We start from the raw sequence: 11,741 nt of genomic DNA on the forward strand, positions 1-11,741 counted from the left end.
AATAGTGAATTTCTTTGAATTTCTCTCTAGAAATAGGCTACTAAGCAAGTATTTTTTCCAGGAGTCATTATGGTCTAGTAGATTAGCAGTTGTATTTAACAGCTAACTTTGAATTTGGAGCTTTTATTTTTTGTAAATATAACATATTTGTTCCTGATGTAAGGCTCTACTATAGTTTAACAAGATAGTCAAATATATTTATTTTTTTATATTTACTGTATGTTCTATGAAATGTTTTACATCTGACCTGTCATTCTTCTCTAGCTCCACCTTATTGTCAAAATATGGTCACTTCTGGCAAAAACAATGGAGGATATCATGGTGTCGAAATTGCCCTTTCTTTTTTTTTTTTTTTTTTTTTTACTTTTTAACTATTTTGTGCTGTATATGAAAGCAACCAGCTGTTCTGACTCCAAATGGAGGAAGCTGCTTTTCTGTGGTATAGTTACTCTGTAATACAAGCATTATTAACATTGTGGCAGCAGGAGTAAAAGTACCAGTTATATTAGCTTTAAAACTGCCGTATTTAATTTAGAACTCAAAATGCAATGTGGGTAAAGAAGAATGCAATTTCAATTTAGCAGCAGGACACAGTGACTTTTCATTTAGTATAATGGAAGTTGAAATATATCTCTAAAGGATGACCTTTTAAAGGCTGGAGAAATCATCGGCCTTCATTCTTCAGACTTCGCAAATGAAATGCGCAACCAAGGCTTTTATTTAGAATTAGGAAATAACAGTCGCCCCATCATCGGTATCTTTGAAGTATTTTTAAACTCGCTGGGAGCAAAATTAGGATGTCATACATGAAAGCTTGCTCATCTCTGCCCACATCTGCTCTCATAAAGGAGCACACTACAGAAGGCGAGCCAAAAGCTCACGGACCCCAATGACGGGCTAACAAAGTAGAGGATGCAATTTGTATGAATTCAGTTCATTATGAGCAGTCGGCTGTCAGCGAGGAGCAAAGAAAGGCTCCTCTTAGCTGAGCTAAAGGATGGAAAATTACAGTTCAGAAAGCAGGGACAGTAACCATGGTGAATGACCACCTCACAGCCTGCTTTCCTGTCTCTTCACTGCTAAATCCCTGTGTGCATCTACTTTACACACATACACACAGCCAGCAGCAACTGTCAGCACTGATTTCAGCCTCAGGATTAGCTACCACATTTGGACTCCTGACTGCAGAGTTTTGCAAGGAAAATGTACAAAATTGAAATGCAAAGCACGCAGGAAACAGCGGGTAAACAAAGTAACTAAAATATGTGAACTCCACTAACAACCAGATTTGTATATTTCCTCACATGAATCAAGACCTGATTGCCAAAAGCAGTATACATTATTAACCATCTAAGAACCGACTGATCAGGTGTTCTGTTCTCCTGCAGCGCAGTGTTTGGTCGGATTATTCAGCATCTTAGACCGTACTTGATATCCAAGCAAAGCAATTGTAGGGTCCTTTACAAAGGTCATGAGGAAGGACAGTGATGAAAAGGGAAGGAAACACAAGCTGGAGAGGTGAAAACTATCTACTGGCTTAGCATAACACTGTTGATGCCCGCTGAGCTTGGATTACAGAAATATGGACACTCGATTTAATCAGCCCAGGACAACAGAGACACTAACTCATTTCAGTGTATTAAAAGAAGGAAAATTCTCCCATTTCTGAACCTTTTGAGTGTATTTTTTCTGTATCTTTCTATCTTCCATTTGTTATTTGTCTTTTAATAGGTTTTGTATTGGTTCTAGTTGATATATGAAGGGATAAAATTGATTGTACATTGTGTTGAAATGAGTCTAACACTTTTTATTAAAGGTTTTATTAACTACCTACTTCCTACCATACTGACTCTTTATTAGTTATGAAACACTTCTTATGGTGTTAGCTTACAGTTTTCCCCACTAACCTACTAACTGCCGGTTAAGTATGGAACATGAAATACAGTTGTAATAGGATTACGTAGGCATGGGCTTAGGAGGTACTATAATTCAACAATAACATCCTTATTTACTGTCAATAAATGCTAATAGGGCCTAAGGGTTAGTTAATGGCCTAGCACTCGTAGAATATGTCCATACATAATGATGTATTAATAAGTACTTTATGCTTATGTTTATAATATTTACCCTAACAAGTGGCTAATTAATGTCCAATATGTGTGGTTTGATATTAACTATTACCAGAAAGCATATTACTGATGTTGACATGCTCAGAATACCATTTACATATGTCTGCACACTCACATTGACTAGAACCAATTCATAAAACCAGCTCAGGCAAAAGAGATACTATTAATTTTGCTCCAATGCCTGTCCAAATAAATAAAAAAATCTCATGCCAATCAATCAAATATTTGTAGTTGTTTGTGACAAATTGGATTAACTGAATAACTGACTAAATGAAATACATTTTTATCCGAAAAGCCATGGAACTTGTTCTGAAATTGTCATTACACACCAAAAACGACAAATACTTTACCTGCTTTTGTTCTTTTCAAACCTTGTCAAGTTTACTGACCATATTTACCAGATGTGTGCTGGTTCTGACTTCTTTCTATCAAAGCCAGAACACAAATTATATGCTCACAAAGTCAAAAGGCAAAGCAAAGCTGTGTCTGCTGCTGTGAACAACCCTCTCAGGTTGACCTCCATTACATGTTTGTCTGTATCTTGACATTTCAAAAGGGTTACAGCGAGAAATGAAATATGAAAAGCTGAGAAGTGGGGAGCTTGAGGCAAAGGTTTTTTAGACAGAAAGTGGCAAGGTCTCCTTGAACCTTATAATATAAATTATCACAAATTCACATCTGAACATTGACTTCAAGAAGCTACTCAAATCCAGATTATCTTGAGAGGATAGTTTTTAATCTGAATGTATTTAACCCCTTAATGCCTGAATTTATAGTACATTAACAAATAAACAGTGCTTTTGCTTTCAGGCTGATGCTAATTTTGACTATATCACATAAAATGGTAAAATACATAGAAATTTGGATATGATGCAAATTTGCGACAAGACACATAATGGTCAATAGTAATAAAAAAGTACTAAACAGATTTTCCATGTCTTTCTTGGGAGATGGAGATGGTTTTATTGATGCCACAAAATTATTTTCAGTATTCTAACTACATATTGAATATGCCCAAACCGGCATTGAGGGAATATATATGTTATTCTGAAATGGAAACAGTTTGATTCAAATTTGCAACAGTGGAAATTAAAGGTATAACCTCATACAAAATCTGCAAAGGACCAGCACTTCTCGAGCTTCTTTGCATCAAAAAACAAACAAAAAAGAAAAGACAAAATATTAAAGAACAAAAATCCTTTCAGCTCTTTCAGCAGATTTTCAGTACAGGCCATGTCATGCGGCTCCAGTGTGCCAGGTGTATACACTAATTCACTGAGACAGCCCCCGCAAACAGAAATCCCTGCTCTGCTTCAATCAGCAGGGCAACCCACGACACCAGAGCTAACCCCCACCCTCATCTCATCCATGATGCTAACTAGCCTGAGACCAAATCCCCCAGGTGGCCTATAAGTAAACGCCTAGACTACCCGTGGTGGCTTAAACTGTTACATAATCCCTGGACAGATTTGGTCTGCACGGTATATATTACCTGGCGAGACATGCTGGTTTGTCTGCACGTTATGACCACATATAGGCAAATGCTACCTAAGGTTTCAGTCAAATACGTGGGCTGTGATAACAGTGCAGTGGGTTTTCTAGTCAGCTGTAACATGCACACTTACCTCCAGTACAAGCCACAACTGATCCCCACATTTGACGTCCTTCTTGTAGTACATGCCGTAGAATTTGACTACATTGGCGTGGTCTGAAAGAGCTTTGAGGATGTTGTATTCTGCTTCAATTTCCTCATCGATATCCTGCAAAAATAAGGGCAAAGATCAGTTTGTGCTCAAAAATGACATATTTTGCAGCAGATAAACTGATTCAGTCATATGTTATGTACAAAAAAATCAGATATAGGAAATATAAGTTGTCTTTTTTAAACAGAATGTATACTCAATCACAGAAATTTGCCAAAATTTACCACTACAACACAGCAGCCCATTCGCCAAACTGCTGCAATGACACAGTTTACATAAGATTTTGACATTTGTAATTTGCAAAACGGATTACATAGAAGCTAATTATTACATGTTCATTATTTGCTCATTTTGTTTGCATGTTTTGTCAAGGTATTTTTTTTTAGATTGTAATGCCTTTGTCTTGAGTATTTTCTAAAGTTTTTGATATGTAAAATATTTTGTAGACATATAATAATAATAATAATAATAATAATAATAATAATAATAATAATAATAATAATAATAATAATAATAATGGATTAGATTTCTATAGCACTTTTCAAGGCACCCAAATTTACATTATTGATAATTATTAATTGTTATTCACTCTCACATTCTTACTCTGGTGGTGGTAAACTACATTTTTACATTGCCTGGGGTAGGCTGACAGAAGCGTGGCTGTCAATTCGCACCAAACAGCCCCTCCTACCACCACCGAACATTCATACAGAGGCAAAGTGGGTGAAGCGTCTTGCCCAAGGACACAATGGCACATGCCAACCCTTTGGTTATTGGACGATCTACCTCCTGAGCCATGGCCACCCAAATAGCTCTGACAATCCTGTAGCTACTGGATATCATAATGAACTGAATTACCTCAAACCTTCGTTTTATATTGTTCAGTTCATCAACATTTATCACAGATGTGTACATTTTTACAGGTTTGTCAGTTTAACATTGTTGTGTTGCTGATGTTTTATCTCAAAATACATAAAAAAATAGATGAGAGGCTTTCTTAATGTCTATCTCGTCAAAATGTGCATCATATCTAAACATTTACAGCAAAAAGTTCGCATGTCATGGAGCAACATATGTTTATTTAGTATTTGAAAGTTACACAGTTGCTGTATCACATCCTGTAATGACTTCAACAGTAACATTGAAGCTTTAAAGAATATGTTGACCCTCAGAGTTCTTCTGCAATGCCCATGTGGGACCCTGACCCCCAGGGTGGTCTGGTTTTCATGTCTGAAGCAGAAATATTTATACAATTCAAGTGACTTAAAGGAACCATCTTGTGTGTTCTCCTTGAATACATCTTTTCTCTGGACTTCTAGAGTATGTAGGTACACATTAAGTCATCAGCCGCTGATTAAAATGATGCTGATGATGGTCCTCGCAGACTAGTGGTCTGTAGATAATCATTTCTCAATAATGAGAAACAGTAACACTCAGAAAAGACTAATGAGACTTTTATTAACACAAAGACTTGATTTAATAGATGAAAATGGTCTTCATTATAGCTGCTAAATAAGCCATAGAGTTCATTATATACCTTCAAAACAGACAACACAAGTATTAGCTGATCAGTCTGTGCAGGACACACAGATAGAACAAATGAAACTAATGTACGTGTTTCATTACAGTTCTTTAGTTTAAAACAGAATCAAGAGAGAAACAGAAACTATAAAGATTTATTTTTAACTTCTTTTATAGTTATATCAAAAATCAGTAACAATAGTGGACAATAAATGGCAGAAACATGCTATCTGTCTAATTGACTGTTTGATTTATGTTTTGTTTTTGTAAAATAGGCAGATACACACATACTGGTATTAAAATATGAAACCATTACACTATAATATTTGAAAATTTGTCACTAAATAAAACTGAGTTCACATTTATCTGACTGTCTGAATGGAGAAGTAACCATGTGATGATAAATTGTGATGTACAAAGAATTGTTGTGCAGGGTGACTTGTAATCACTTTGAATTGTGAAGCCTGTGAAGACACACACCTCTAGTATATTTCTGTCACTGCGTCCTTAAAGGATGAGCAGTGCCCAGAGTAACAATCCATTAGCATGTCAAAGTTCAGGTCTAAAGCCACGTCAAGGATCTATAGTGACCTGACAGATTCTACTGACAATGAACGAATCATCTATCTATCTATCTATCTATCTATCTATCTATCTATCTATCTATCTATCTATCTATCTATCTATCTATCTATCTATCTATCTATCTATCTATCTATCTATCTATCTATCTATCAAACATTTTCATATATATATATATATATATATATATATATATATATATATATATATATATATATATATATATATATATACGCCAGGTCATCTCAGCCTGTAGAATAAGGGTGTTGCAGTCAGAAGATTTGTTGGTAAAAATATGTTGGCCCATCCTTTTAGTAAAGACAGGCTTGAGTGGAAGGGGAAATTTACAGAAACACTAAAACACAGAGAGCAAATCATCAGGTGTAGAGATGAAGGTACATGCTACATAAAAAATGTTTTGTCTGATATAATCTGGGAGGAGTCTTGAACTCTTAAATAGAGGTTTTATAAATGTGACAGGTTTAGGACCATGAGTCAGGGGACTCATGTCATCCTTATGCCAGGAGCATAAACACCCCACAGGCCTTCAGCTGCTTTAACAAGCACAGACTACAGCTTCTATATGGCACTGAGTGAGAGCTAAAGTAAAAACATACCAACTTTTATTGCAAACTTTTAATTAGAGCCGAAACGATTAATTGTTTAATCAACTCAAGTCAATTAAAAATCAAATAAAATTATAATTTTTCTGAATTGAGGCTTTATTTTCTTAATTTTGCTGCCGCTAAACATTGGTTCCACTGTTGTGTTTCACATGGACACTTATTGTGATGCACATGATGCCATCAATACAAAATCATGGAGCATAGACAGAAGAGATGAGGGCAAAAAGGCAGAATAGAATAGAATAGAATAGAATAGAATAGAATAGAATAGAATAGAATAGAATAGAATAGAATAGAATAGAATAGTGGTGGTGGATAAACATCGGAAGACAGTGGTAGTGATAGATGTAGCAATCCCAAGTGATAGCAACATCAGAAAGAAAGAGCAGGAGAAGCTCGAGAAATACCAAGGGCTGAAAGAGGAAATAGAAATGTGGGGTGTGAAGGCAACAGTGATACCAGTAGTGATTGGGGCACTAGGGGCAGTGACCCCCAAGCTGAGAGGACGGAACCATCAGATACCAGGAACAACATCAGAGATCTCTGTCCAAAAGAGCGCAATCCTAGGAACAGCTAGGATCCTGTGCAGAACCCTCAGGCTCCCAGGCCTCTGGTAGACTGCAAGGGAAGCTCGGCTTCCCCTAAAATTACGAAAATTAAATGGTTAAATATGTACGGTTGTGTTGACTTTTCATTGACTACAAATGTGTTAGAACATGTTCATCTCACAGACGAGTTCGTTCAGAATCAGCTTTATCACAAATCAACGAACTTGTTGTTGTTCACTTCTCATACATTCCCGTTGCACTGTTTTCTCATATGATCTCTGCTCAGTGCATTTACTCGTAGACGCTCAGCATCCATGCACTTCAATAGGACTGAGTGGAACCGTTTTTTTTCATTGCCTCAAAACTGGTCAGTAATTGGATAAATGCCACGATCTTGTCCCGCCCCCGGACGCTCGGTGTCTCTGGGGGTGAATGGAGCTGTGGGCGGACCTCGGCCTGGCTGGATGCCGGGCTTCCACGTGCTGATTGGAGGATCAGTTGAAAGGCTTAATCCCGTTTGATTGACAGCTATTTTGAGATATACTACTTCACTTGACAGAGTTCAGTTTAATACCGTCGCGCATTCTGCTGTGAAATCAAGAGAGAAACCACTACGAAATGACTTGTTCATTTCTTGCACTGTAAATAAAACACACTCATTGTACTTCCTTGTTTCAATTTAAGATAATTTCAACGTTTTCTTGTTTACTTGGTACGATAAGGTCACTGACCATTTTCTTAAAAAGGAACGGAGGGCCGAATTTATGTTTAAATAACTTGACTTTTTTATTATGTAAGCCGACAGTGAGCTTCCCCTCTCTGAAAGACGAGCAGCTGCCACTGATATATATATATATATATATATATATATATATATATATATATATATATATATGTAGAGAGAGAGAGAGAGAGAGAGAGAGAGAGAGAGAGAGAGAAAGATATATGATGTTTTCTTCAGGGTTTATCTGTCTGTCTGTCTGTTTGTTTGCAAGATAACTCAAAAAGTTATGGATGGATTTGGATGAAATTTTCAGGAAATGTTGATACTCGCAGATGGAACAAATAATAAAAATTTTGATGGTGATGGGGGGGGGGGGGGGGGGGGGGGGGGGGGGGGGACTAATCTGCCTTGGTGTAGGTCTGCGCTCTCTGTGCTTCTCTGTGCATTGGAACCATCACTTATTGCTTTAAACTTTTAAGCTTTCACACAATCATTAGAATTTATTTTTTTCCATTGTATGTTAGTTCCATCTTAAGTTGTATACAAATGTGTTGAAGACTGCAGTGCACATGTTGTTTGTAGGTGTCATTTGACTTGTTTGTTGTTGATCTATAATGATATTTTTACATATACCTTTATACTGTTGTTTTATTTCTATATATATATGTATATTTATATATATATATATATATATATATATATATATATATATATATATATATATATATATCCTTTTACTTGTATACTTTGTCGTCACTTTCAGACATGTCTTTTTTCCACATTTTTTATAATTTTTTTGCCCATTCAAATAATCGTTTCATAAAATGGAATTGAATCAAAGAAAATAATCGATAGATTAATCGATTAGAAAAATAATCAATAGCTGCAGCTCTACTTTCAATGCATATGGATATTCCATAGAGGAAACATAACTTACATGAATGGGATCCAAGATTTTCACAGCTGCTTTGCTTCCATCTAGTTTGTTAAGCACCTTGTAGACTTTACCGTAGGTGCCTTTTCCGATTGTCTCGATGATTTCCCAGGTGTCAGTGGGATCCGGAAAGTTGTCAAAGACAATCGATTTCCCTGATTGTGGAAACATCTTCAGGAGAGATCTCCTGAGAGGAAAGAACACACGGGTCATCAAGGTGAAAACATTGTGTACATGAGCTGCAGTGTACACAGGTCAGTGTGCTTCTTATGCTGTTATTAATCACTGTGAGAACTTAATAAATGTCTTAGTCACTGTTAAGCTTATGGAGACTACAAAGATTATCAAATAAAAACGTGTGATGTGTTGGATCCATGCCTTGCAGTCTTTACAGCATGTTTACGCTGAGTACCAGGTATAAGTACACAAGAGGGAGTAGTAACATACTCAATCCAGTGCGTTTAACACAGTGTTTTTCTACAAGGGCTCATAAATATTTCAAAACAACATAAATATGTTGACAAAGGTATGTAGTTATTTTTAGTACCTCCGATCATGTTGCTGCTAATACGCTCTGTTTAGCTGCTATATACAGATAGATGATACCAGGGGGATTACACTGTATATTGTGACTTTTTTAGAGCAGGATGTGATGCTGAAATCGAGGCTATTATTAGTCAGGAACTGAAAAGCTTAATCTGAAAAACTCTGATGAAGATATGCTTGTTAATATTAAGTAATACTGAACCTCCATGAAATAAGTGCCAAAATTAAATGAGTAAGTGCATCCATTTGTAATAAGATGCATGCATAATGGCTTTATTTTTGCAGTTTGAGGATCATTTTTCAGTTAAAATGATGGCATATAGTACATGTGTGCATAATGGAGGTAGTCATCTATAAAAAGGCAGTATTACTGAATAAATAAAGTGAAGGATGGAGTGTTTTGCACTGTGTACTTTGCCTAAACTCCAGCATCAGTCTTCTATGTTGGCATTTTGACTATTGCAAAGACATTCATTCAATCACCATAAAAACACAACTAAAAAGTTGGTAATAGGGTGTATGCAACAAGAGGAAGAAAAACAACTACCTTTGCTTTGAGACATAAAATACATAACGTCACAACAAATCACTGATGATTACATTAGTCTTATGCTCATAGGAGAAGGGGTGAGATTAAATAACTTATACTTCCTCCCACTCCTTTTGAAATATACAAATAAAGACATTTCTTTTCATCTATATGTATAAGTTTTTCATGTTTTCTTACAATCTGTTTTATTTCTAAGAACTGAAGTAGCATTACTTCATTTTGTTGCATATTTTAAATAAACTGAAACTAAAACAGATGTAAATCATTACATTGGCAAGAGTTTGTGTTGTTTTGTCATGGTATTGTTTTTTATTTTATAATGTCATTGTCCTGTGTATTTTGTAATGTTTTTGATGGGTAATATATTTTGTCCCTGTGACCCTTGGAGGAAAGCGGGTCCAGAAGATGAAATGAATGAATATATTTTGTAGACCTCAAGTGCTATATTTGTGGAAAAGCTGCAGCTAATGGGTATTGGAGTAAACTAAACTACTTCAATCTACAGTTTAATGTTGTTCAGTTCACCCTAGTTTATCCCTGTGATGTATACTTTTTTTTTTGCCCATTTGTAGCTTTAACTTTGTAAAAAAAAACATATTTCATCAGTTTCATCAAAAATAATTACAAATCTACACAATATATATAGGCATTAGTCAAACACCTTTTTTTGACAGTATTATTACAGTGACACGAAACAACTAAGTATACACTTTTAAATAACTGTAAATAGCAATAACATTCCACTCAAAATCAGAAACATGTGATGATGAGATGAGCTTTCTTATTAACTATCAAACTAAGTATGTATCAAATCTAATCATCTACAATAAAATGCTCACATGTCAAGGAGCTACACATGTTTAGGAACCATTTAGCATTTAACGTTTGTACAGTTGTTGGAAAACACTGCAGTATTACTGACTAAATCAAATGAAAGATGGAGTGTTTTTTACTGTATATTTAATCTAAAATCCAACATCAGTCTCCTGTGCTGGCATTTTGACTACTGCAATGACATTCATTCAGTCACTACAAAAACAACGCTAAAAACAGGTTATAGTGTATTCAACAGGAGGAAGAAACACAACATCCCTTTGCTTTAAAATAAATAAAGTCACAGCAAACCATACAGTTACATTATTATATTTGTTGATTATGTTCATATTAATTACTTCATTGGCAGGAGCTTCTCTTTTTGCATGTTTGGTTATAGTATTGTTTAGATTGTAATGACAGTTACAATGACACAAAAGAAATCAACATTAAACTCTAGTCAAACTCCTCTAAACACAGCTGTCATACACCCCAAAGACTAGATCTCTTTCTGCACTTACACTTTGTTATCAAAATCTGTCAAAAAGTGATCATCTACACACATACTAAAAGCAGAAAAAACTTACATTGTTCTCTAAATAAGGCGAGGGGCATTTTGAAATGCAATAAATCCATTTCTGTGCAAAAGGTTAGCATGAAAACACATGCAGGCTAGCCTGGCTGTGAGTGTAAACCACAGAGGAGGAGCTAACTCCAGCTAATCTCACGAGCAATTCTCCTGGGCTGCCATTGGAAACTGTCTCTAAGTGGTAGGAGAAACGCTGGGATTAGCAGGATTTAGCCGCTGCTGCAGTGTGAGCCTTTCCCCATATAGACGCCCATTCATACACAAAGGAAAGCTGGTTAGGCCTTAAGAGCACAGCACTCCAAAGGGCTATTCTTCTTTTTTGTTATGAGTGGTCAATTTTGGAATATTCATATACATGCATTATGACTGTGTGAAGGTGTTAGTTTTCATCCAGCACCTAAAACAAGGTGTCTTTTACGGCTTGAAAAGTCTCCCCTTAAACTAAGCATTTTTACTGACTCTTCAACCATTAAAAA

General features: G+C 35.8%; 1 protein-coding gene across 1 annotated transcript in view; it reads right to left on the bottom strand.

Moving 5' to 3' along the window:
* The window catches only part of LOC115410978 (myosin-IIIa-like), a 205,774-nt gene extending 194,346 nt beyond the window's left edge, over positions 1-11,428 (bottom strand). The window contains 3 exon segments of the mRNA XM_030122843.1: positions 3,755-3,889; positions 8,771-8,954; positions 11,198-11,428. Coding sequence (XP_029978703.1) covers positions 3,755-3,889; positions 8,771-8,954; positions 11,198-11,241 — 363 coding nt within the window. The 5' untranslated portion in view covers positions 11,242-11,428.
* Positions 11,429-11,741: the final 313 nt, after the last annotated feature.

Source organism: Sphaeramia orbicularis, chromosome 20 (assembly GCF_902148855.1).
Source record: "Sphaeramia orbicularis chromosome 20, fSphaOr1.1, whole genome shotgun sequence".
Lineage (NCBI taxonomy): Eukaryota > Metazoa > Chordata > Actinopteri > Kurtiformes > Apogonidae > Sphaeramia > Sphaeramia orbicularis.